Source organism: Asterias rubens, chromosome 8, assembly GCF_902459465.1.
Source record: "Asterias rubens chromosome 8, eAstRub1.3, whole genome shotgun sequence".
Lineage (NCBI taxonomy): Eukaryota > Metazoa > Echinodermata > Asteroidea > Forcipulatida > Asteriidae > Asterias > Asterias rubens.
In genome coordinates, this window is record NC_047069.1 from 4,663,000 (window position 1) to 4,690,674 (window position 27,675).

The following is a 27,675-nucleotide window of genomic DNA, read 5'->3' on the forward strand; positions in this document are numbered from 1 at the left end:
AAAAGTTTGTTGATGAAGATCAAACTACTTGCAATTGCAACATGCTCAATTTAATCAAATTGTAATACTTGGAATGGAAGTTTGGTGCTGGTTTGTTGGGGGTTGTAAGAACAGACCTTATAATATGCACATTAAGTCATTTGAGTAGGGTGCCCCTGCTAGAGGCAAAAGCCACACCTTTACAAGATGTGCATTTTCCATTGTTTCATCATCGTTTAACCTCTAAGATGGTGAGATGTCAATACACAAGTTCACGTTGCACATCATGTGAAGGCTTTCTTGGAATGAAAAAGTAAAAATAAAACTACAACTTATTTTGATTAGAAACATATTATTGTATTTTGTTATGTTTATTGTCTTTGTGTTTTTCATTACTGTACATCTCCTGACCTCATCCTTAGAATACACAGCGAATCATAAAGTTTTTCTTCTATTGCCTAATATACAGCACACATAAATGCTCACATGTTTGTCACAAGCTCGCTGTAGACAAATTTAACAACATTTTTCTTTTCTTTTTTTCCCAAATATGACCAATCAGTGACTTTTTCTTAAATGAACCACACGTTAACACAGGCTAACATTCATCACACAAGCTGATTGTTGAAATTTGTAGGGCCCTCAAAATCTTTTGAATAATAGTTTTTGGGGACATCGTGCAATTAATAGATTGTATCATATGCCAACCTGTGGGCTCTGTGCTTCAGATTTGACAAATTTAGGCTTAAAAAGTTGGTAGTATGTATTTGGCTTGGGAATGGGAGTAATGCCTCATGGAAACTTGCAGGCATCGAGTCAGTTGGGAAAAAATACATTTGCGGTGTGGTTTTTCCCAGAGCAATTAGCAAAAATTCCATAACGGAAATCAGAAGTTCAAGTTTAAAAAAAATTATCTGATTGTTTTCAAAAGGTTGAGAGAATTTAAATATTTGTTGAATACTTATGAATGTTTTAGCATTGGTTTATTTAGAAGGGAGCACCGTTAAGTATGAAGCCCGCCCTCTTGCAAAAAACTTGGCCAGTAAATGACAACTACACTGGTAATCCACATAATGGCCATAGTATAACCACACTATCTAAGGTAAATTGTCTGTTGATTGCCGCACACCAGTTACACATCGATAGTTCAATCTCTTATCTCTTTTCGTGGTAAATAAACGGACGCCCATCTGCCCGAAAAATAAGCGATTCATGATGTTGGTCCATTATTCATTTTCTTGATGATGTCAACTGTACCAGTGAAGGTAAATATAGTTTCTTTTTAACTTCTAAATAATATTTACTTGTGAGTTAAAAGTGTAAATCATTTGTGCATTTTGTTGGTCAGTGTTTGTCTTGCTGTGAAGTTGGTTTAGTTTTGATGATACCAAAATCAAGTCATCAACTTGAAGTTGAACAAGATCCATGACATTGGCATTTTTGGTGACCCTTTTTCAATTTTGGTTGCCTATGCCATTTAACTGTTTTGTTGCACTGGTCTGCAGTGCTGCTGTTTTCGTCCGCCCCTTCCGGCTCTAGTCTTGTTATTAATGTTGTTTCATAAAAAGTGCATAACAAGTGCATGTTTTATTTTAATTAATACTGCAGTCGTCTGCACACTGACTGAGTGAGGGGTAGGCCTACCTACTCACTACTGACAGTGACACATCGTCACAACCACAGAACAACATGAACCAGCAACAAAGCACACTAAATCAAGCTCTGACTTCTGACCATGGTACCAATTGTTTGCTGGTACTTTCTATGTACAGGGAATGTACAAATGGTAGTCTCTGTCATGATTGTTTGTGTTTGTTGACGAAAGACTCTACATGGTAAATGATGCTAACAGTTTGCAATAAAATACAGCTTGCTACATTGACAGGAAAAAGACTAGATTAGTGCTGGCTCGGTTTGGTGTGATAGTTTGGATGCTGCATCTTCAAGCTGCTTAATGAGGACCAGTTACTGAAATGTGTTGTTTTTGAACACCCATAAAGCAAGGTTTCCAAATTTGCTTGAAATATAAAAACTGGGTTTCAAAATTGTTCCCTTACATGCGTATGTAAATAATAAATACAACAGGGTGTCCAGAAGACACTCAGACACCCCTCTGGCTAACACTACGCCATGGACATGATGGAGGTGGAGTTAAGACAAGTCCACTTTATGAATTATGAAGACATAGGCCCCTAGCCCTAATATTATTTTTATGACAAAAATATTAAAAGTGGACCTTTTAAGTTGTATGCCCTTATTATCATCACATGACCTTGTTGCACAGACACTGTATGGTTTTAGACGGGTCTAAATGTTGTATCTTGAAAATATGTAAACAACCTTGTGGCACAACTGCATTGTGTCGTTTAAAGTGGGAACACTGTCATACTTCTTAGCGCATCAAGGTCATGTGTCTGAGCTTGCGTTATGGTCCGAGATACAACTTTGTTGCTTTGAACATGTTAGCGAATTATGACCTGTATCTTTTTAATAACTTTTTTTGACAAAGTTTAAACTTAAAAGTTCAATCAAACAAAATTAAAGCATCTTTTGTATACATGCAAGTACTCAATTTCACCCCCAAATAACATACGACCTTGTTTCACTGACCCAACGTAATAGTCTTGGTACGGTGAGAAGTTGTGTCCACAAATGCAACAAATACACTGGAAACATTGCAATGATGACAGCCAGTATGACTTTTCATATAATGAGCCTTCATACTAAACGTAACGCAATACTTCAGTTCAAAGTACTACGGGCATACAATTTGCACTTGCTTTATACTTAACACATGTGAGTGAATGTCATCTTGTTTACTTAGTTGAGGTTCATTTTACACTTCTACACCCATGAACATTACACTCGGACAGATGTTCTCTTGCAAATGTACATGTACTTTGTAACATATCTGCTTGCTACAAATTACAAGTATTTGTTGTACGGCGTAGATCGCACTGACACCTGTGCTTGTGTGTCACTGTGTTGATTTAAATTCTGTAATTTTTTAATTGATGGATAATGTTTCCTGGTTTTTCTTTTAAAAAAACAACAGGATGTAAAAGTCTCAAACATGACACAGTGGTTTTGGCACACAGCCAAAATGGAAGTGAAATAAGAAGAGTCGTTGCTGTTGGTGACTTTGTGAACGTGTGTGAAATTGAAATCGCATCACCATGAGTCGATTAATCCGGCGTTTATCAGGGTCTTCACTTTCGTCCATTACCACCATTGGGGGGTCGACTAATGGGGCACCTCTACCGGGTGTTGTGGGGTCTGTCGGGCCCATGGCTATCCCTGCAGGAGCTGATCCCCAGGCTTGTTTTGAAGTGTTCTGCAGTCACTGGGCTCAAATCAAAGGTGAGTTCTAGAGTTCCTATGTGTATTTTTATCTATTGTCCTAGAGTTTGTTCTTAAAATGTTTTTGTCCTATAAAGGAAAGCAGGTTCTAACTAGCAGAGAAGATGATATGTTTTTGTTTGGCATAATTATTAAAACTTTGTAAAATCATAAAATTACTAAGTTTCTTTTCCCCCCTTTTTTGTAGAGGTCTTTTAGCCCTTATTTGTATCTGGTCAAAGTTCAGTGTTTTTTGTTTATTTATTAATATTTTTTTTAAATCACTTTAAAAGTATGTTACTACTTCTTGCTAGTATCATTTCATGTTTTGTAAAAAAGAAAAGAACAAAATCTTGTACACATGGTTTATGAGAGTCCTGGATTACATTGTCAATGAAGAAACTACATTTAAAAAACTATTTACTGCTGGTTGCTGATGATTGTTTATTTATGTGATTAAATAGACTAAAAAGTCTATTAAAGCCTACACCATGTAAGTCAGCCCTTGTCCTCGATAAAATATTCCTACTTTTTTTCCCAAAGGGCCAAATTATAACATGCCTGACTCATAAATCTAAATGGTTCTGTAATACATTGCCCCTCCAGGAATCATTGTCAAGCAAAATGCCAGTGGTGGTCGTTTCCCCCGCACCAAAGCCAGCTTTGACGACATCCAAGCAGTGGCTAACTACGCCACCCAGATGATGTACCTCCTAGTGGAGGAGACCCAACCCACAGAGGGCGTGATGGGCCACATGCTGGAGCTAACCATAGAGGAGAACGTGATGGACCAGCTGCTGTCGTGGGGCTTACAGTGCGGGGAACATGTTGAGGACATGAAGAGGGAGCTGTTACGAATCTATGAGATGATGCTGGCCCAGGCCAAGCAGGCTGTGCTGATGCATAATGCCCTGTTAAACCCGCTGTTGAGGTTGCTCATAGCGTGCTCAGAGTACTGCTCGGATAGAGTGGAGCTGCATCTTGTCTTGTTGTTACATCAGCTGTGTGTCTCATTATCAAAGGTAGAAATTTCAAATATATATTTGTTTTCTTTCTTACAACTGGTAGGCCTATCCTATTTAATTTATTGGTTTTTTTTTCCTTTCCTTTTTTAGCTGAATACAGAATTTAGGGTTGCACTATAAAGTAAGAGACAATCGGTAATTAGTACGATATGTGCATGTCAGATCTACTGCGGGACAAACACAGTATGCTTGCTTCAAACAAAACAATTTGTTGTATTCACTTTTTTTCTAAGCGTTTGCTTTTCCAGTCTGACTATGAACAAATGTTTGAAGGCTTTTCATTCAACCTCTGGGAATTAAGATTTACAACGGTTCACATAAAAAAATTTCTTTGTGAATGTTTCCTTTCACTTGTCGTATTTGAATCATCTATGCTGTCTTAAGTAAACCAAAAGCTTCTGTGATATGTCAATTATTGAGTGCCTTGCAGTTTTTGATACATACGTTGTGAATTACATATTTTGGTTAATTCAGCACAGGCCTGAAATTACATGAAGGCCTGAAATAACATGAAGGCCATAAAGGCCTTTGCTTCTGCTGCCCCAGGGTTTGGCTGTGGTGCCCCTTCAAAAGTTTCCCAGTAGGCATTTGATTTTCCAATGGAAGTGCCTTTTGTAAAATAAAAGTTGCCTTGCCCTCTCAAAGATGAAATTCCATGCCTGAAAACAGTTGTCATCTTTATCCAATTTTTTATTGTATACTTGTACATAAATAGCAATAAACCAAATCAATCAATTAATCAACCAATCAATCAATCAATCAATATCATCGCTAATTCTACTGTTTCACTTACAGGACCCAATGCTACTGGAATATCTGTTCCATGCCAGCCCTAGCCAGGGGCCAGCCAAGTTCCTTCTCTTCTCTCTCCTGATTCCGTTTCTTCATCGTGACGGCAAGGTTGGCCAACAGGCCAGGGATGCCCTCCTTCTATGTATCTCCGTCTCTAGTCAAGGGAGTAATATCGCCAAGTACATTGCTGAGAGTACAAACCTTTGCCCGGTAAGTACATGGGTATAAATGAGTAACTGCTAGGATTGAGGTTGATAATGTGTTTGAAAAAGCCGCTGGGGCGCCACGGCAGTTCAGGTCTGTATACTCCCCATGGAGCTGAGAAAGATTAAAGCAATGTTATTGGCCCAATGACCAGGGCACTTATGTAAAGCGCATTGAGATGTTATTGGGAGATGAGCTATATATAAGAACTAGTTATTGTTAAGTGTCTAGACTAGAACTCTAATGCACATTCTGCTGATCAGAAACACCAGAGCTTTTGAGTCTGGTGTACTTGACTGCTCAGCCACAACACTTTTACATTTTTTTTTTCATTTGGGATCATTTTACCACGCAATAATTTGTTAGGCAAAGAACACACCGTTAACCCCCTACTTCCTTTGGCAGGTCTTAGCAACAGGCCTGGGGGCATTATACTCACGGCTGCCACGTAAACTTGACATCCGGGTTGACCATTGGCACTGCTTGACCCGTGAAGATTGGACAGTAATCCCTGAACTTTGTATGTTCCTGCACTCGTTAGAATTCTGCAACGCTGTTGTCCAGGTAAGTACTAATTCAAGTTTGAATTCCTATGGAAATCTTTCAGGGATATTCTGTTCCCCTGAGATTCTGTCCCCCATACGGGGGCGCTATCAGAAGGTTGTTCACAGGTCGCCCTTATCCCTGGGGGGACAGAATCTCCCGCCACACCGGCATGAACTATCCAATGAACTATTATTTGAGAGTTGGTTAGTGCACAAGTTAATATCTGATTACTATACTCACTCACAGTGTTTCATATCTGTTTTGAAAAGAAGGGCATTAGCATGCAAAAACTAGGTTTTGTGTAGAAATGTGTATATTGCCTGTATGTAAAATTACCATGCCTCATTCTTTGTATCACATCTTTAATAAGGTTTATTTTGTATTTTGATCCTATTTATTCTGACCTGATGTCTTTTGATCATATTTATTCTGATTCTAAATTTCTACAACGTGTTACAACATTGTTTTATTGCTGCAATTAATTCATGTGCTTGCTTTTTAAAAATGTTTCTACTTCAATGTGTGTGAATTTTTTTGTGAGCTGTTTCTTTTTGTTGAAAAAAAATGAAACTTTATTTGTTTTTCCCATGAAATATATCTGGTGTATTACAGGCCTAGAGTATTCTATTACTCTTTCCAGATGCAGCCGTTTCAGTTATTTTTACATCTGATTTCATGTACAGGAATCTGTTTGCTGAAAGTAACTTGAAAGAAATGCAAAATATATAACGCTGTTGATGACCAAATCTAGTGTAATGTATTTGTTTGAATGCATTGTGTGCATAGCTTAGTCCTCTGTTTACATATCAAGGCAAAATGGACCTAATCAATAACTCAAGGACATGAACAAGGTAGAATTAAAGTCTAGTATAAAGGCTGCTTTGTACTTTAAAAAACTCAATAACCAAACGTATTGTCAAACACTTAAATAATTTAAAGGAGACCCGACAGTACCTTGAGAAGTAGTTCTGCTTGAAATGCAGTCATGTTTCAGAAACATAAAGTTCTGGCCAGAATAAATAAGACGGTATCACATACACATCATCAATTTTATTTATTTATTTATTTCCTCAAAACCTCCAAAAATGGAGAAGATAAAAAGATTTATAAAAATTACTTCAAATATACAGTATAAGGGATATTAACACGAAATAAAGAAACAGGATAACACTGACACTCTCGGACGACCCCCAGACCATCTTGACAAGTATGAAACAAAAGAATTGTCAGAACTTAGTAGTTGACCAAAAGCTCTACTTAGTAGTTGACCAAAAGCTCTATTCACAAATACAGCTAATGTGTTTGTGTTGTCATCTTTTAACTTTGCTTAAAGTGGTGTGGTGGTTGAACAGCATCTATCTGTTTTATTCTACTAGGTGGCACATCCGATAGTCAGTAATCAGCTCATACAATACTTCCATGATGGCTTCTTGGTACCAGTCATTGGACCAGCACTTCATCAGGTAAAATAAAACAACATTCATGCCTTGAATTTGTTCATACTTTCTGTCTTTTTGTGTATGTATTTGTAATTTTTGTTTGATTGTTTGTTTGTATTGAGGCTAGGGAGGGGATAGATCGACATGTATTTTTGTTGTAATAATGTTTTTTACAATGTGAAATTGGAGGATAGGTACAAGTACTTATTTATTTGTTAACAGTTATTTATGTCACCCTAAATGAGTGAGGGGACCCTTAGTTATACCTGTCTTTTTATTTGTTTTCAGGAAGAATAGTAAGATTTGAGTGATTTGTGTATACAGTGTATGCTCATAGTCTAAGTTATGAATTATTTATTAATGCATGTCTGGCAAAGCTGCACAGTGCATAGTTTTAGAACTCAAGGGTAAAAGTGAACTAGCTTGTCTAAATGTACATGTCAATTGCAAGTGGAAACATGTCGCTGTTTTATTTAGAAGTTGTTCAGGACATGAAACAGGCTCAATTTTGCTCACTTCTCAGTTCTTTGTTTGGTGAGATTTTGTTCTTTGTTGAGCATGTTTGTGATAAATGCGAAGGGCGTTTTAAATAAAACAAACTTTGTATAGTAAATATAAAAAAGGACAAATATAGAACGAAGGATAATTTTCTGAAATGTTCTGCTGTATGGACAGCAAGTAGTTCACCATGTGTTAGACCAGGGCCTGATTTCATAGAGGCTGCTTAAAAGCAGAAAATATTTCTTACAGTTTTTCTGCTAGGCACACCAATGTAGAATGTAAAATGGTATTTAAGCGTGTATCCGATTTCTGGTAAGCATAATTTGTTTATAAATGCTTAAGCAGCTCTATCAGCTTTGTAAAATTGGTCCCAGGCCATTTGGGTTATTGTATTACAGTTATGATTGACTTAGATGAACAGCCAACATTTTGTAATTTTATAACCTAGACCCCATGAAGTGTGCTAATGGCCATTGAATGCCAAAGAGGGTTATCTTCTCTGGTCTGGTGTCACTTTCTGCAGGACACTTCAAATAATATGCTGCCATTAATACGTGTTTGCATAACATTACCGTTACAAAATAATTCTAAAAGCATCTTCACTGTGAATTACAGCAGTGTTGACCTCAGAGTATTTGAAATGTAGGTCAAATTGTGCCGTTAAGTTTAGTCTTTAAATAGGATTTGGAACTTTGGATGATGGAAGTATTTAACTAGGAGAGATTTGCAGTAACACAGTGTAAATATCTCTTTCGAGTATAGTGTTGGTTCTGAAAAGAACCTGGGGTTTACGACTCAACGTTTCGACCAGTATGCTCTGATCGTCTTAAAGACAGTGGACACTATTGGTAATTGTCAAAGACCAGTCTTCTCACTTGGTGTATATCAACATATGCATAAAATAACAAACCTGTGAAAATTTGAGCTCGATTGGTCGTAGGGGTTGCGAGATAACTATGAAAGAAAGAAAAAACCTTGTCACACGAAGTTGTGTGCTTTTAGATGCTTGATTTCGAGACCTCAAATTCTTAACTTGAGGTCTCAAAATCAAATTCGTGGAAAATTACTTCTTTCTCGAAAACTACATCACTGCAGAGGGAGCCGTTTCTCACAATGTTTTATACTATCAACCTCTCCCCATTACTCGTTATCGTTACCAAGTAAGGTTTTATGCTAATAATTATTTTGACTAATTACCAATAGTGTCCACTGCCTTTACTGGGAATGCTGGACTCTGTTTAGTCTACATTGTAAAGGCAAAAAAATAATTTTTGGCCTGATGTTTCGACTTTAATGGAGGTTCATAGTTTTGGGGCTAATCAGATTCAGTCTCCATTTATTTTAGCTGCTTGTAGTTCATCCTCATATTTCACTCTCGCTGGCCACAACTCAATCCAGGAAATTAGTGTAAAATCTCATTAAAGGCAAAATAAACCTGTCGCTTTTGGAACCGTACGATTGTGATAATGCTATATAAATGTATGAACACAAACAACTATCACCTGAAAATTTCATTTCAAAAGGTGGTCGTGTTTTTGAGATACATTGCCGAAAATTCGTAGCTGATGACAAATCCATAAATACACAATCTGAGTCAGACTCCAATTTGGGGGCGTAAGAACTGTTTTTACGTTATAACCGCATTACTTCAAAGTGAATTGTTTCTCAATTTGTTTGCCATTAATTGTTTTATTACCAAATGTATACCATCCCTTTAAATCCATGTTGATGTCAAAGATCAGTCTTCTCACTTAATGTATCTCAACATATGCACAAAATAACAAACCTGTGAAAATTTGAGCTCAATTGGTCGTCGAAGTTGCGAGATAATAATGAAAGTAAAAACACCCTCAACACACGAATTAACTTTGTGTGCTTTCATAAGCTTGATTTCAAACTTGAGGTCTCGAAAAATTACTTCTTTCTCGAAAACTACTTCACTTCAGAGGGAGCTGTTTCTCACAATGTTTTATATTATAACACCCCTTGCAAGTATTCTGCCTGCTCATTGGTTTAGAGTGCGTCACATGACATGTCTTAGTTTCGCTAGACGACGGCCGTGTGATAGTGCATCGGTTTGCCATGCGCTAGTCCGAAGACTAGCACACGGCGCCGTGCGCTAGTCCGACAGACTAGCACACGGCGTGCAGTACCCAGACATCCGTTGCGTGTACGAGGATGATAAATTAATAGTCTGTAACCATTTTGGATTGCACGACACTACATGCAACACAGTAAGTAAAAGTGTTTGCAATCTGTATTCGCGTCGTCCGGGGATTGTAGCATTCAGGTCTGTAGCTTAATAATAATAGTACAGTATTTAGAAATGTTTGGGGTGTTATAAAACAAATATTGACTACTTTTACTCGTGCAATGGTTAAAAACTATGACTCCCTTGGTGATCCCCGGAGCGTTCTATTTTCCCTCGGCTTCGCCTCGGGAAAATAGAACGCTCCGGGGATCACCTCGGGAGTCATAGTTTTAACCATAGCACTCGAAGCAGTCAATATTTGTATACTATCAACCTCTTCCCATTACTCGTTACCAAGTAAGGATTTATGCTAATAATTATTTTGAGTAATTACTAGTAGTGTCCACTGCCTTTAAATGCATCTAGTGGTGTGTTGCCGCAGATTAGTGCTGGAATACAACCTTGTTGTAGTCTTGTGTACCATGTAAAGTTCACTCCGAAGGTCATGGTCTCTCTGATCTAAAATAGACTGAAATTGAGTTACCCAGGCATTTGTCGATTTAGGGGGGCGTTTTTTGCTTGAAGTCAATTTAAAGGGACTATGGTGTGACAGCACACAATGAAGAAAATACGTTTAAATGTACTGCACAAAACCTGCTGTGAAAACATGTACAAAGTTTGTCATGGCAAAAGGTCAGAGATCAGCTTAGCAGTGATGACCTTTATGACCTTTAGCAGCCCTTCTAGGTTGACCCACTTGCTACCAGAGCCCAATATCATAAAGCCCTCATGATGGTCACCTGCCAGGTTGCCATGTACATGTAATGTGCAGTTCTTTAAAGATGGCCGCTGCTAATAAATATTTTTTGCTGTCAAGCAGCTTCATGAAATTGGGGGATGAAATAACAATGTATTTTACAATTGTTTACCAAAGGCTCACTCTGGACAACAAAATGTAAATAATTTGACCTTCAACTTGGTATGTTATGTTGGGTAAATTTATTAAATATAGCTCAGGAAAAAGCTGACATTTTCTAAGGTACATGTAACTCAGGATTTTGTTCTGCAAGCTGAGCAATTTAATCTTTTGCCCTTCTCACTTCTATGTATCTGTATCATATTACACAATCTTTACAACAATTAGACTTCAGCTCTCAAATTTTCACTGGTTTCCGAAAGAAGTGTTCACAATGTTCTGTTGATTTTTTTTTTGATTTTTTTTAGTGAAATTTCCCGTGATACTTTAAACAGATGTGGAAATACTTGCCCAGAGCAACCTCCCTGGAAACAAATTAACTCTTAGCTGGAAAATGTCAACCAGGCTTGTAGACATTTGACTAGTTGACAGATGATTATGTAGGTGATTTTGTTTGTTTAGATGATCATCCCAACAAGGGAACTCCAAAAATGTCCCATAGGAGATCTATAAACACCAAGCTGGCAACAGCGAACCCCTCACATACAGACATTGGTTTAACGTCTATGATTATGAACCAAACCAATAAGTTATGATTTAGTAATTAGATGACACCACCACTTATTTTAGTCATTGTGAAATCAGTGGTTAGCTTGGCCGGATTCGAACCCACAACCTTGCGATTGCAAAGTTCTGAAGTCTAACCATTTCTGGAAACTTTGATATGTTCAAAATAAATGTTAGTTGCAGCAAATTCTTATGCAGAAGCACACTTTCATTGCATGTTTTGCACACTTTTTAAATCATGTTTTAAAAAGCAACTGAAAAGTGGCATTTTTCATGTCGTAGAAAGAAGCGTTTCTTCACATTAATTGTAAAGGGCCCATATTACAGCTGTGCGTTTGGGAATAAAAAACACTTTATTATAACATTTTATTGTGTTTATTTAACAATGACAGCTAGCAGCATTCGACTCATATATAGTAAGTCAGCTTGATTTATTTAATTTTTTTTTCTTACTTTACTTTCTCATTGAGTCGTACACTTTGTTTAATAAACTTGTCAACCTCGTAATGTTTTTGTAATAACATCTGTTGAAGCTTCTCATTGTTCCCTTTAACAACAAATCGTGCTGCAAAATTTACAGGAGATCTTAAACATGTGGGTTATCTTTTTCAGTATGAATTTTTTGTAATCACAGCTCAAAAATAGAAAATGCCCTTCTTTTTTGTCAAAGTCCCTGGAAAAAAATTATTTCCTCATATGACACGTATCACAAGCAATCAATGCTAAAAGTGCTAAAAATACTCAATCTAAGGTTCTTTTTTGATGCAGAAATGCTTCAGCGGGCATGTAATTACATGGAGACCCTCTGTTTCCCCTGGTCTTTAGCGTGGTTCCCCTTGAAAAGTTCCAATAGACTTTAAAGACATTGGACACTATTGGTTTTTATCTAAGACCAGTCTTCTCACTAGGTGTATCTTAACATATGCATAAAATAACAAACCTGTAAAAATTTGATCATCGGTCATCAAAGTTGCCAGGTAACAATGAAGAAAAATAACCCTTTTTAGTTGTGTGCGTCTAGATGGTTGATTTCGAGACCTCAAGTTCTAAATCTGAGGTCTCAAAATCAAATTCGTGGAAAATTACTTTCTCGAAAACTATGGCACTTCAGAGGGAGCCGTTTCTCACAATGTTTTATACCATCAACCTCTCCCCATTACTCGTCACAAAGAAAGGTTTGATGCCAATCATTATTTTGAGTAATTACCAATAGTGTCCACTGCCTTTAAGATTTTCCAATGGAAGTACCCTTTGCAAAATGAAAATGGTCTATCCCTCTCAAAGATGAAATCCGCTACAAGCCTAGTGCACAATCTACTGAGCATATTAATTGAACACTCGCCCAATGTCATAATAATAATAATAATAATAATAATAATAATAATATCGAAGTCTTATATAGCGCACGTATCTACCAAACAAGGTACTCAAGGCGCTGAGTATATACAAACTTTTAGAAAAATAGGTTATTGCAGTGATGAATTCTGAGACCCAATTATTTAGCATCTTATAAGGGTTTACAAGGTGCTACGGTGCATTAAGCAGCCACAACCAGGAACACCGGGGTGAACCCCTTCTCTTTTCGATAAGTGCACTGGGTTCTTTTACATGCGTTACACAACACATGGGACCAACGGCTTTACGTCCCATCCGAAGGACGAAGCAATGGTTAAGTGTCTTGCTCAAGGACACAGTGTCACGGGTGGGGATTCGAACCCACACTCTGCTGATCAGAAACACCAGAGTTTGAACTCGGTGCTCTTAACCGCTCTTGTAAGCACAAATATTAAGCAGAGAGAAACCTTACTCAGCAGACACAGGTTACCAGCCATCATGCCATGAAGTTCACATTGTTGTGATTGGTGCGCGCTCTTTTTTTGCTAAACCAAGATATTTTTAAGCAATATTTTCTGCTAAATAGCTTTTTGAAATTACATGGGCCCATGTCCCAACACACTGCACCATTTACATGTACTACCTATGACTAGTTATATAACCAAAGCAGCAAGGTTAAATTATGGATTCGCTCAAAAAACCAATAACTTTAACGACAGGCCTAGTACCTTCTAAAAATGCTGGTAGGCTATGAGGGAAGGTACATCATGTACATTTCTTGTTGTTGAAAGTTCGAGTTCCAAACTCTGTTTGTATATAATACAATCACAGGTGTAACTGTTTTGGATTGCCGATCTTTTGCAGTTTGACCTTGCTTATTGTTGACATCTCTTATCTACAACAAAAGTTCTCTCAGCTGGACAGTATTTATTTAAAAAATATACTTGACTTTTGAATTTGTAGTTTCCACCTATGTCAACAAGTAAAGTACCCTGATGTTGTCTCGGTCGTATAATTTAAACAAATAATATGGGTGTAGTAATAATAAATGTATTGCATGGTTTGTACACTTGTGTTTAGTGTTCATTAATATTACACGTAACGCACGTACCAATACGCCGTATCTTTTACCAGATGAGGGCGCTCTAAATAATAATTGTCTCATTTCTGGGGGGTATACGTCATTCGTCGGCACAGTTTTATCACTGGCGTTCTGTCACTTCTGTTCGCTGTTGTTTTTAGTTGCTTTAGAGATGAATTAAAATGGCTCTTTTAGGAGTCTTATTGTCCATGATGGATATGATGTCTGTGTTGGTAATGTGTCCCAGTCTTTATAACTGTTTTGAATGATACCCCCGCAAGTGATAACAATATTTTTGAGAGCGCCCTCACGTGATCAAAAGTATGGGCAATAGTCGTACACGAAATCTGCATGTCTGTATCTGATCCTGAACAGAAATCTGTGTGGAGTATTTGTTGGTCTTTTATTAGATTGTAATTATTAATTATTTGTTGATATTGTTAGGTAAATTTGTACAAATCGGGTGAGTTTCTAACACACCAACTTGATCTTTCTTGCGATTTATCCAGAATGTATAAACAAGGTTGTCCCTGAGTGTGACATTTAACCATCATTGCTTCATCTTTTGGATGGGAATTACTCAGATAGTCTTGTGTGCACCTGTCGTTAAGATTTAGGGGTTGGCCCCAGTGTTGCTGGTTTACTTTTAAAAAGACACTCATGATTCCACCTGTATTGTAGATTTACTTTTGCTAATTTAACAACAAGATTAGGCTATGTAGCCAAACCTTCTGAGAGCCATGACTTCTTGCAATGATACGGCACATTACGATGGATGACAACAGATTTTGTCACTGCCATATTACATCGTTGCAATGAACTAGCATCACTACATAAAGCATTTTGTTTAAAGGTGTTGGACGGCAAATACAATGCAATGCACACACATTGTCTTTTAGAATACCTTCTGTAGATGTATAGTGAGGCCACATCTTATTGCTTTGTTACGAAAGTTGACAATAAATCCGTTGTGATTGTTTGAAAAAAATGTGATGTAGACACACAGTTTACCTGAGCACCTTTGGTCCACATTTTCATTGCATATTTATTTCCATTTTACGTGTTTTAAGAGTCAAAATGTATCGTATAAATCATAAAGTCAGTTAAAGCACAAAATTTTGCTTAGCTCACAAAAATCCCACCGTCATCTCATTGACACTTTGTGACAGGTATCAAGCTACAATATACCTTTTATTTTTGCTCTAAAGGCCGTCACGGACACTTTTGGTAAATACTCAAAATAATTGTTAGTATAAAAACTTATTAAAGAGCAATGGAGAGCTGTTGATAGTACAAAACATTGGGTGAAATTGTTCCCTCTGAAGTAACGTAGTTTTTGAGAAAGAGGTAATTTCTCAATCAAATAATAAAGACTTCAGGCCTGAAGCCTTTTATTATGCATCTGAAAGCACACAAAAGTGTGCAACAAGGGTTTTTGTTTGTTTCATTACTCTCTTGCTACTTCGATGACCATTTGAGTCAAATTTTTCACAGTTTTGTTGTTTAATGCATTTGTGGGGATACACCAAGTGAGAAAACTGGTCTTTGACAATTACTAAAGGTGTCCAGGGGTCGATTTCACAAACAAACTTAGGACCAGTCCTAACTTTAAACTAGTCCTAACCTAGGAGATATAAAAACTTAAGGCTAGTCCTACTAAAGTTAGGACGAGTAACTACATGTAGTCCTAACTCGAGATGATACTAGTCCTAACTTGTTTGTGAACTCCAACCCAGTGCCTTGAAAGTGGTTTATAAAATGTTGTCGTAGTTGTGTTTTGACGCAAGTTGCAAATTTTCTTCCTGAGAAGTACTCCACGGATTAAGGGCTAGATTTGTGAAATATTTTTCGTTCTCACTTCAAAACTAATAAATTTAATGCTTGGGAAGTATCAACCATTACATGATTAGCTCATAAGCTAGAAGGTTAGTGTCCGTATGTGATTGTATGTGTTTAGTTACATCTCAGGTGATCTGTTACTCGACTATAGAGGGCCTGTGGCCCATGAATCATTTCAAAACATTTTCTTTTCATCACTCATGTTAGTTGTCGTGTTTTTTTCCCCCACTCCCCTCATTCCAATTTCATTCATAGTTCTCTTTTGCCGATGGCGACAGTGGTGATGTAGATAATCCGGTAGGTTTTGATTTATTGCGTTTTAGGATGAGCTTTTTCCGTAGACGCATGAGTTTGGAGGCAGATTGTATGGGTGTTGCTGTGGTTTAGTTTATGTAGATTTATGCAGATTTATACAATGTTTTGTTTCCTTTTTTTATATTATTTATGCACATTATATTCATTTGTCATTCATCATACTTCACTTGTTATCACATTTGTAATTAACAATTGGGTTTTACCAAATTTGGGGTTTTCCGTAATTACATCATTGTCATCATCTTTTTGTTGGTGTGGGATGTTTCCAAATGGATGTTCTTCCAACTGTGTATTTAACTCCAATTTATATTCACATACTACACAACACAATATTTTGTCATTATCACTCCCTGATCAAGAGTCTCTACCCAATTAGGAGTCCCTTGTCTAAGCCCCTCAGATCAGACGAACCCATCTGCCTGATTTTGATGGATTTGTTATGGTTGGAATTCAGTTGAAAATTCTTTTTCTTTAAAGTGTGGCTCATGGTTTTGTGTGGTTTTATGTGAGTGTGCTTGTTCCAATATTTGTGCATGTTGTTACTTTACAGTGTACAGTGGAAATGGGTCACTGTTAATTTTGGTCATGCAATTAAAAATTGATGTTTAATTTCTTTTAGAGGATTTTTGCAACTAACCTTTACAGTAAACCCAGCACAAACCAAGCATTCTTTCGGATTAAGTCTCTATGCCTTTTGCATGGGCCAATGATAAACTCTATGTTGATTTCAATTTCTTTTACTCCATGGAAATGCATTTTTGCATGCTGCAAGGGCAGGCACCAGAAATGTTCAGGTGCAAGATTTAGAAAGTTATTTTTTGTTTTCTTTTTAATACACCCAGCTAATAACTTTAGCATAGCATGACAAAAGCATGATGTTGTTGATATTTCAAAGGGAAAATTGAATACTTGGTGAGAGGAGATTAGCACGATGCATGAGGTGGAAGGGATTTTACTCATTCTCACTGAGAAAAATAACAATAATAATAATATTAACTAGTTCTTATAAAGCGCATTTCATAATAAACGCCTCAATGCGCTTTACATTTGTGTCCTGGTCATTGGGTAGATGACATCCTCGCAACCTTTCTCAGCTCCCTCGGGAGTATACCGCGCTGAGCTGCCATGGCACTCCAGAGGCTTTTTCACACAAAATATATCAACCTCTACCCTCGCAGTTACAAGCAGCTTAAATAGTGATCATATAACAAGGTTAGCACCCAAACCAACCTCCCTCTCAAGCTAACCTACTCCTCATATTTCTCATACATCATATTTGTATGATTTTTTTATCTTGAGTCAGATTTGTAAGATCAGCGATTAATTTAAATGTTACACAATTGTTCATGATTAACTTGTGTTTAAAACCAAAAGTGTGCCGTAAGACCATATAGAGACGTCAAATTAAACAACGGTTTGTACAGAATAGCATTAATTAATTGTACTAAATCCATATTATTATTTGTAAAATACATGTATGTGTAGCTCTCCCAATGTAATAGAAAGTGCATTGTTCCCCTTGGCTGATGAACTTTAGTTTATAATCTGAATGGTTGAACCTAAGTTTTTTGTTATATACCCCTATTTATTTAAAAATTGTCATATTGTTAACATCAATTTCTTTGTACGTTAAGGGAATGTCTAAAAAGTCAGGCACGTTCTAGTTGAAGAAAAAAAAAGATTCTGTGCGCACATGCCTTCAATTCAATGGATTATTACATGTATAATACACTGTTCTGCTGGACCACTTCGCTTTGGCAAAGTACAGGATCAATCCCACATTAGTGCATATTTATGTGCACACTTTTTATATTCCAATGACATTACCTCGAGTTGGAATACTAACCGATCCAATTAGAACGTTCTTACCATTCCGATTTTTGAGACACTCGCTAAAGTTAACTTTGTACGTATAATTTTAGCAAAATTAACAAATAACATAGTTGATTTAATACTTAATGGTATTAATACAAATAGTTACAAATTTTATTTTATTCTGCTTTTCCCATTTTTGTTCATAACAGTTTCAAGTTTTCAAATTTGTGATCTCTTCATTTTGTTGTGTTGATGTTTTATGTTGAATGCATTTAAACATGTATTGCAAGATTGAGTCTACAGTGCTAACACGCATCGGTGTATATGGGTAAAAACAAAGATGAATATTCTTTATCCGTGATGCAAATTTAACACCTCTTGATCTTGCAAATGTAGAGTGTCGTACTTACATGTATGGTACATTTTTTAGTTTAAAGTCACAGGAAAAAAAATTGCGAAAAAAATTCATGGCCAATTCCTGAGTGAAAGGAACTTCCATTTAGAGTCAGATTTTTCATTGGGAACAGTTTTCATGGTATAAAGGAGAAGTTTATTGACGTATACTGTGCAAAATCCTTATAATATTAAAATGTTTAAATGCGCGACATGCGCCGAACAAGCTGAGAGAGGACACATCATGCAGCAACTCTGCCCCATTCCCATACATGGAAGGTCTCCCATCCACTTACTGACCATTGTCAATGCCAGTTACAATTGGCAGTTAGTTAACGCCATTAGCTCTAACAGAAAACAAACAATTGCTGCAGTAGAAATTCTCAACGTGTCCATAGAAAAAAGCTCTTAAAAATAGTTAGAGACAAACAAGTGCATAGTCTACTTTTAATAGTTTAGCAAACAAATGGAAGTACATGGCAACGTTTGAGTTCAGTGATGTTAAGTACGATTTGAAACTTTGCATGATGGAAGCATAACTAAGAGAGGTTTGCGGTAACACAATGTTAATATCTCTTTTTGAGAAGTGTTGGTTCTGATAAGAACTGGTAGTTAACGAATCAACGTTTTGACCAGTACGCTCTGATCAATCTGAGGGCCATTCATTCTAAACATCCCTCTGAAGACAATCAGAGCAAACTGATCGAAGCGATGAGTAGTTAACCACCAGTTCATTTTTAGAACCATTACTACTCAAAAAGAGATACTCGCATGGTGTTACCGCAAACCTGTCTTAGTTCTTAGTGGAGATGTTGAACAGATTTCGCCATCCAATTTTGATGTTGTTTGGTTTTTATTTTATTCGTCAGAATCCACAAGACGAGATTGTAGCAGCTACCGCCTACGTGAATCTGTTCCTGACCAGCATCACGGCCCCGCCCCTCATGAAGGGCTTCCTTCACTACCTGTGCATGGGTCAACATGAGGGTCAATTAGTGTTAGAGTCATTGCTGTCAAGGTTTAGCACTAACTCCAGGGTAACTAGAACAAGTTCTTATATAAATGTAATGCATTTCACAATAACCATCTCAATGTGCTCTACATTAGTGCCCTGGGCCCAATTTCATAGAGCTGCTTAAGCACAAAATTTTGCTTAAGCAAAAAAAAACCTTCCCTAGTAAAATTAATTTACCAGCCAAAACTCCTCTCAATTGTTATGCTTAGTAAACAACAGCTAAATACCAGTCACAAGCAATGTATATTGCATACAATTTTGGCCAGTAACATGTGTAAAATAAGCGAGCTATTTTTGTGCTTAAGCAAATTTTTTGCTTAAGCAGCTAGCTCTATGAAATTGGCCCCTGGTCATTGGGCCAATAACATTCCTTTAAGCTTTCTCAGCTCCCTGGGGAGTATACAACCTGGGCAACTGTATCACTCCAAAGGCTTTTTCATTTGCTAACAGAATGCATCTTCCGGTAACAAGAAAATGAATGACGTCAAAATACAAATCCATGGTTAACACACAATATGACCGCCTAATTCTCTTGCTAACCTGTGAAATGCGCTTTTGCTTGAGCACATTTTTCTGCTTAAATAGTTAGCACAAACATTTGCTTACCATTAAGCAGCTCTATGAAATTGGCCCCTTGTCAGAAAGAAGGTTAATTTGCTTGAAATTTGCTTTAAAAACATTCAGGTCAATAAAGTTTGCTAACTGGTTCCCTAAGACAAACTTTGACTTTTTACTTACGATAATCACTGTGCATTTCAGCCTCCAGTTCAGACTAGGATCAAACTTTTAGATAAAGCTTAACCTATTTTAGATTAGGATTCAAATTTTTAGATTAAGGCACAGACATTTGCAGATACCAATTGTAGTTTACCACGGTCAACAGCTCAATCTTCTCTGTTAAGAAATGTTTGCTTCAATATGTTTAATAAATATTTAAATGATACAATGTGTCATTTTTTTCCAGTTGTGTCTTGTGACACTGTCGTTGTTTGACACCCTGGTGAACCTGAACTGTGAGGACTTCATGCTAGAACTTATCCTTAGGTATGTTGTGGAGATAAAACCAAACAAAAGCCCTTTTCACACGGCCAAACTGTAGCCAGGGGTGGATTTCACAAAGAGTTAGGACTAGTCTTATCTTGAGTTAGGACCAGCTACTCGTCCTAACTTAGGACTATCCATGCAATTTGTATATCTCCTAGGACTAGTCCTAACTTAGGACTAGTCCTAACTCTTTGTGAAATCGACCCCTGGGTCCTTTGCTACAAAATTTACGAGCGTGGATTGTTCATTTGTTATCACTGTGTGGGACTGATTTTGTGAGGTTTCCCACTGAAGCTAAAAAAACTAACAACCCTTGTGCGACATGAGAGTGATATGACGAATTGGTAATCCTGATCACCTTGATTGGACAAGATAGCACCCACAATAGCATGCGCTGTATGGGCATTTTCTCCTAGGAAGTCGTTCAATAAACATGGATTCCTTTCACACGATGATGTAGCCCACGTCCTTGGTCAAAACTTCCGCTAGTGTAAGATTTCGTCGTAGGTCCGGACCTCCGACAAAATGTAGCAATGTTGGACAAGATTTGACAAGGGACCCTGGACACTCCAAAACTTGTTGTCCTTTCACACGAGGTGCATTTTGTAAAATCTAACGACCATGCCACAATTTAGCAAGGGATCCTTGCTAAATTGCTCTCGTGTGAAAGGGGCTAAAGTGACACATGTAATAACCTAGTTCTATTGTGTATGTATCCTTAGGGCAAGGGCCTTGTCACTCAAGGCAACCTTTACAGGCAACTTGGAGGCAACCAACTACAGTGCATGCTTATTGCTAACAGACTACTTTGGTCGCGCATTGGTATACTTTTAAACAAGGTCTTACTACCCCAAGACAAACATTTGAACATTTGAATATGAATGCATTTCTTCTTGGAAATTGCCTTGAACTGGTTGCCTGTGAATTGCCTTGTTTGACATGGTCGTTATGCTACTGTTTCTAAACCTTGCCACATTGACAAGTTATTCTTGACATACATTTGTGTTTTTAATTTCATAAAATAATGTTATCTATTTTTTATATTTTTTTTCAGTTTGATTTGGACTATTTTGTAGCAGCCCATTTATGCACTTGCGCCATCTTAAATACTATTGCAAGCATCCAGGGAATCCGAGCACAGTTAAAAATGAAATCAAGCTGTCAAGATGGTTGCCATGCTGTTACTTTGCCAGGTTTTAAAGTTGTGTACTACACTACTTCAAAATCAGCAGGCCATGATGGTTGTCGGTGTTTCACCCAGAGTCCTTTGCGTGCCATTCATGCGCATTGGGACTGTAACATGCCCGTAATTATTTTGCAGAGCACAGGAAAGTTCTGATTGTACAGAGCTTACACACATCGGCGGTGTGTGTGGTTAAAACCAAAATTGATAACATAGATATAGCTGATACACCAGTGGTTTTCAACCTGTTACTATGTGTAACCATTATTGTAGGTGTGCACTTAAAAAAAAAGAATTGATGAAAATGATGATTTGTTTGAACAACAGATACTTGGTGCCATGCAACCATTTGATGGTCAGCCAGCGTAAAGCTATCCGACAGGTGGACCTGCACAGTAAGTCAGCAGACAGGTTCTTGTCGCTCCGACCGACCTGTTGCAAGACCAAACCCACTAAAGAGGAACCCAAAAAACCAGTGACAGTCCCAGCAGCTAGTGATGCCAACAGAATGTCCAATGGTAACTCGTCACCAGAGAAGAAACAGGTGAAACTTACTTTGCCGAGCCGTGTGTGGACCACCAGGGTTAAAGGCCAGATTGCCAAACAGCAAGAGCCTTCTCAAGCTGCCGACAAGCTCCCTTCATCGGCCAGTCAGCCAACAGAACATTCCTTGGAAGATTTTGAAACAAGTCAGGTGGAGTACCTCCTCGATGCCAAAGAGGGGATACAAGCCTGTACTCTCAGCACTCTGAATTGGTCTGCACCCTACGATGGACTCCACCCTCCCCCTGAAACTCTCAGTCCAGAGATTACGCCTGTTCATGAAAGGAAAAGGTCTTCATCCACTTTTGATATGTCTACAAATGCTCCCAACTCTGCAACATTTGCCGTATTAGCTGCCGATGAGGATACTGGATTATCATCAACTTATAAGTCTTATAGTGTAGCGGAATATCTTCCAAGACCTAGGGATAGAAAGCGAAGTGTTGACCCTAAACTAACCGCAACGATTCAGGAGGTGTTATCGTTGAAAATCGGAACTGATTGTGAAAGCGTGGACACCTCTGATGTCAATATCATTGATTTATTCATGGATGAAAAGAATCAGAGTGCAGTTAACGGAGGTTCTCCAGAGAATGAGAACAAGTCCTCTCCAAAAAATGTAGAATTCAGGCCAGTAGAGAATGGTGTTGCCGACCATGCTGAAATGAAAGGAAGCAGGAACCACACAAGTGAGCCTCAACAGTCTGTGGACCAGAAGCCATTTGTAGAAAATACCCCAGGAAGCAGACCAGTTGCAAATGGTCATGACGGACAAACTAAACCATCAGGTAATCTACATACCACAGAACCCAATCAATCTGAAGATATTGTCAGTGAACTCTCCACCCCAGAGAGCCGGGTAAGTTCGGGAAAATCCAGACCCAGAGATCTTAATGTTCCCTGTAAACACTCACAGGAATCTGATAGTGCCTTTTCTGGGAGCAACTCGCCAGTTTTAGACAGCAACTACAACGGTGGTAGCTCAATTCCTCGAGTCAACCCCATCGGAAGCTCTCACAAGGGCTCCCAGGTTGCCAATTGGCTGCAAGCTCTTGGGGAGGACACTGACAGTGTCAACTTCATAGACTCTCTATCAGATGATCAAAAGAGACGAAAGAGACTCAGCCTGACCAGGCCTGAAATGGAGAGGGATAGCGACGAACCCTGTGTATTCTGGGAGTTTGACATTGAAGCTTCCCCTGAGGCTGTCTCATCAAAGAGGGCTTCCTCAGGAGGAGACGGTATCAAGAATGAGGTTGATCAGATCCTGCATGGGCTGGGATTCAACGTTCCAAGGGGTGCAAACCACAAAACCAATTCGAACGGCGGAGCTTATAGAAATGCACTCAACAGTGAAGCCAGTGAAGCCAGCACCATTGAAACTCTAAACTCGTCCATGAATGAGAACCATTTCTCAATGCTCAACTCATCATTCCACTGGGACAGGAGCCTTAATGCCTCGGGTTTCTCAAATCAAAGTTTTAATAAATCACTGAGGTCCCACTCGTCACCTGTTCAAGGAACTGCACCCAGGTCTATGTATACTCCAGTCGGAAGGACTATTGGTATGCCAACCACAGGTAAGATTCTTTACACTTTATTTTTACACTTTATATACTTGAACTTTAGACACCAAATGGTATCTTGATTTGATTTGCTTCATATCAATTTAGTACGTTCTTTATCTTTTGGGGGTTTCAAGAATGTAATGTGTTTTCTCCATTTGAAATAACATGTTACATTTTATTTGATGTCAATGTCATGTTAATTTTGTTTGCACCATTTTGTAAGTCAGTGTCTATGTGTGTTACTGTAATAGAGTGTTATACAAAAGCTTGCCCCGAACCACTTGACATAGCAACTTCCTCTATAGTCTGAGGTATTTAAATCTTAGTGGTGTTTTGTGACTAAGCAAGTGAATGTACAATACTTTATTCAAATCTATCTTGCAAATTGCTTATTGAGAGTTTGTGTTTCTTCTTGTCTGGTTGTTTAATAGGTCCCTTCATGGATGCCATCTTTGCGCGTCTGGATACCATGATGCAGAACTCATTTTATGTTAATCTACTGCTGACTGGAATCGTAGCCAGACTAGCTTACTACCCACAGCCCCTCATTCGCTCGTATCTCCTCAATACAAGTATGGTATTCCAACCAAGTGTCAGGTCGCTTATACAGGTCAGTAATATTTCATATGATGGTTGACAATAAATATATGTCAAGTTTTCGGTGGTCGGGTTGGCATAGTGGTACAATGTACCTTTCCCCGCCTTCCACCTCCCGATTCCGATCATGGTGGAAAAGGTTTTCACTTTTTTGCCTTAAGTGGAATTCGAACCGGGGTCCCAGAGGTGAAAGGCGATGGAGGCAAGACACAACAACAACAACATGATCGCCCATAAACCAATGCTATGTACATGATGCAGCATCATCTGTAACTAAATGCAGTATGTTTCTTTCCAATGTGTGCCATTTTGTTTATTTTGTTCATTATTAAGCACCATTATTTGCTAAGGACTTTGGTAGGGATCTTTTGATGTCCAATGCTTGTGTGTCATTTTAAATGTTTCCAATAACTTCCTGACCTGCATTATTTATTGTTCATTATTGTGTCTCATTCTTTGCTATGAGATGTAGCAGAGGTCTTTTGCTATCTAATGTTTGTGTGGCATTTTGAATTTATTTACTAACTGAATAACCTGCAGTATTTGCTGTTTATTATTGTGAATCATTATTTGCTAAGCAGAGGGCGTTTGCTGTCTAATGTTTGTGTGTCATTTTGAATGTGTCAAATAACTCAATGACCTCCATTATTTGCTGTTTATTATTGTGCATCATTCTTTGCTATGAACTGTAGCAGAGGTCTTTTGCTGTACAATGTTTGTGTGGCATTTTGAATTTGTTCTCTAACTGAATGACCTGCAATATTTGCTGTTCATTATTGTGTCTCATTCTTTGCTATGAACTGTAGCAGAGGTCTTTTGCTATCTAATATGTGTATGTCATTATGAATTTGTTTACTAAAACTGAATGACCTGCAATATTTGCTATTAATTATTGTGAATCATTGCTATCTAATGTTTGTGTGACAACAGAATTTGTTCAATAACTTTAATGACCTGCATTATTTGTTGTTTATTAGTGTGTCTTATTCTTTTCTATGAACTATAGCAGAGATATTTTGCTGTCTTATGTTTGCGTGTTGTTTTTATTTTCAACCATGTATTTGTGCTCACCTAGACCCTTGCCCATCAATTGCCAATTGTTTCATGGATTTGAATGAATTGTTTGTGTTGATTTGTTGAACTTTTTTATGTCAATATTTGCATTATTATGTCAACTACCACTGATAATGAATGGTGTTGTTCATTTTTCTTTTTTCATGTAAATTATGTTTACTCAGCAAGTACTTTTACAATGCTTTTATTAAACCTTTGTGTATTATTTATTTAATTTTTTGTTTTGGTAAACAAGCTTAGTAAACTCATATTGTTTGTTTTGTGGGTATTTTGTTGTAGAATTTAAATTATTATTTCTTAGTTGTTAAGTAGTATCTTAGTTGTTAAGTAGTATACAAACAAATTAAAAGTAGTAACACTTCTTTTTCTTCTTACCTTATTTTAGTTATATGTTACCAAAAAAGTTTCAATTATTAGGCTTTGTTTCTTTTCTTAAACTTGTATTCTAGTTACATTTTCCCTAAAAAGTTTCAAGCATTAATTTGTTTTTCATATCCTTATCCTGTCAGGTTCTCACAACAATAAGGAACAACTTAGATGCCTATGCAGCGACCATCCCCGAATTTGAAAACCTTCTTGTCCGGGCCAAGGAGTACCTTTTCATGAGGGAAGATGGCGACAGCGTTTATAAAGGACGCTCCCTCAATGAGAGTGAAGGGCTGGACAAAACTACGAGGCAACGAAGTGGATCGCTGAAGAGTAGTGGTGAGATGTGTTTCATATTTGCTCACAGTAAAGCCTGGTTCATACTTCCTGGGAATGCGAATGAGATTTTAATTTTGATGTCACAAATTTGCAACGAGCAGTTGTGCTGTGGGCAACTCCTGCAAAACATTTACTGCAAAAACAGCCATTTGACGTCAAAATTCGCTTCGCGATTGCATTTGCGGGAAATATGAACCAGACTTTTCCTGGTACCAGTTAGCCTTCAAGGCTTACCAAACATTCTTTTTTAAAGAACAACACTGGCTCTTTTCAGAGCCAACACTCCTCCACAAGAGATTTTATACATGGTTGTACTCGCAAGTTTACTATTTATAGTTAATTATGATCTTATTTTGCACACTCTATGAAAAAGTTCAACCACCAATTTTCTTTGTAATCAAAGGGTCTTTTTGTTTCTCTTCTCACAGTGACCCGCAAATCAAACGCCTTGGATCTCTTCCTACGCCGTGGCAGTCGTCGCAACAAATCAATCAGCGCGGCGGAGAAACAAAAGCTGTCCAGAATAAACGAAGCAGGGATGGCATTACCGGCTGCATCTGCAGAGTACCAGTCACTCAAGACAAGGAATGCTGTCTACTGCGCGGTCATTTTGGACGAGTTCCTTAAGGAACTGGCAGCCATTTCTCAAGAGCATGCTGTTGCGTTCAGTGAGCTGGAACTTGGATTAAGATAAAAGACTAATGGGAGATTTTTGAGACGCTGACGGCAGCAGACATAACGGTCGTTTTTGTGGCTCCGCAGTTTTGCGAGCGTAGGTCTGGACACATGCACTACTGGTCAGAATTGTGCAAAAGGACCGTCAAAAAGTCTCCCATTGTGGCAACAAGAAAGACAAGAAGACTCAGCAAATAGTAGATTTTTAAACAACTTTTAAAAGAATTTTTAGCCATATAATATTTTTTATGAATCGTCAATCTCTTCTTTTTTTTCTTTTCTTTTTAAAATATATGGTTATTTTGAGTGTACCAAGGTTTATATGAATAAGTGTCTTTTTTCCAAACATTCCTGGCTTCTGTTGGTGGTTAGTAATTCAATATGCAATGCACACACACATTGGTGGGATGCTAGGGATTATTTGCTACGTCTGGCTCCAAAGCTGGAACCAAAGTGTTTAAAGTTTGGTGCGGTTTACGGTAGATTTATACAACACTTTGTTACTCAAGATGCAAGATACAAGATACAAGATGCATGGATACATATCTGAGTAACATTATTTGACCACCATTCTCCTAAATCCTTCAAAGTTCATTTCACTTGGTCTGATTACAGAGAATTGAGGACTACCAACATGAATAACAGTTGCTTTTTTACCATAAAACTGTTCTTCTTTTGTTTATACAATAACAGGTCTTATATAGCGCGCGTACTACCAATAAGGTACTCAAGGCGCTGAGTATATACAAACTTTCAGAAAGATAGGTTATTGCAGTGATGAGTTCTGAGACCCAATTATTTAGCACCTTATAAGGGTTTACAAGGTGCTACGGCGCATGCAGCAGCCACAGCCAGGAACACCGGGGCGAACCCCTTCTCTTTTCGATAAGTGCACTGGGTTCTTTTACATGCGTTGAACAACACATGGGACCAACGGCTTTACGTCCCATCCGAATGACAAAGCAATGGTTAAAGGCAGTGGACACTATTGGTA

At 37.8% G+C, this 27,675-nt stretch overlaps 1 protein-coding gene across 2 annotated transcripts; it reads left to right on the forward strand.

The window, feature by feature from the left end:
• The first annotated feature begins 1,134 nt into the window (after nt 1–1,134).
• LOC117293438 (FTS and Hook-interacting protein-like) lies at nt 1,135–27,426 on the forward strand. 2 transcript variants are annotated; one of them, XM_033775770.1, is made up of 13 exons: nt 1,135–1,244; nt 3,035–3,339; nt 3,925–4,340; nt 5,139–5,345; nt 5,745–5,903; nt 7,262–7,348; nt 16,010–16,051; nt 19,147–19,314; nt 20,257–20,336; nt 21,847–23,642; nt 24,062–24,240; nt 25,811–26,006; nt 26,435–27,426. In XM_033775770.1, exons 2-13 carry the CDS (start codon nt 3,156–3,158, stop codon nt 26,698–26,700), a joined length of 3,780 nt encoding a protein of 1,259 aa, XP_033631661.1. In that variant the 5' UTR covers nt 1,135–1,244; nt 3,035–3,155; the 3' UTR covers nt 26,701–27,426. The 2 variants fall into 2 exon arrangements, with proteins under 2 accessions (XP_033631661.1, XP_033631662.1); XM_033775771.1 differs by lacking the exon at nt 16,010–16,051.
• The last annotated feature ends 249 nt before the right edge of the window (nt 27,427–27,675 follow it).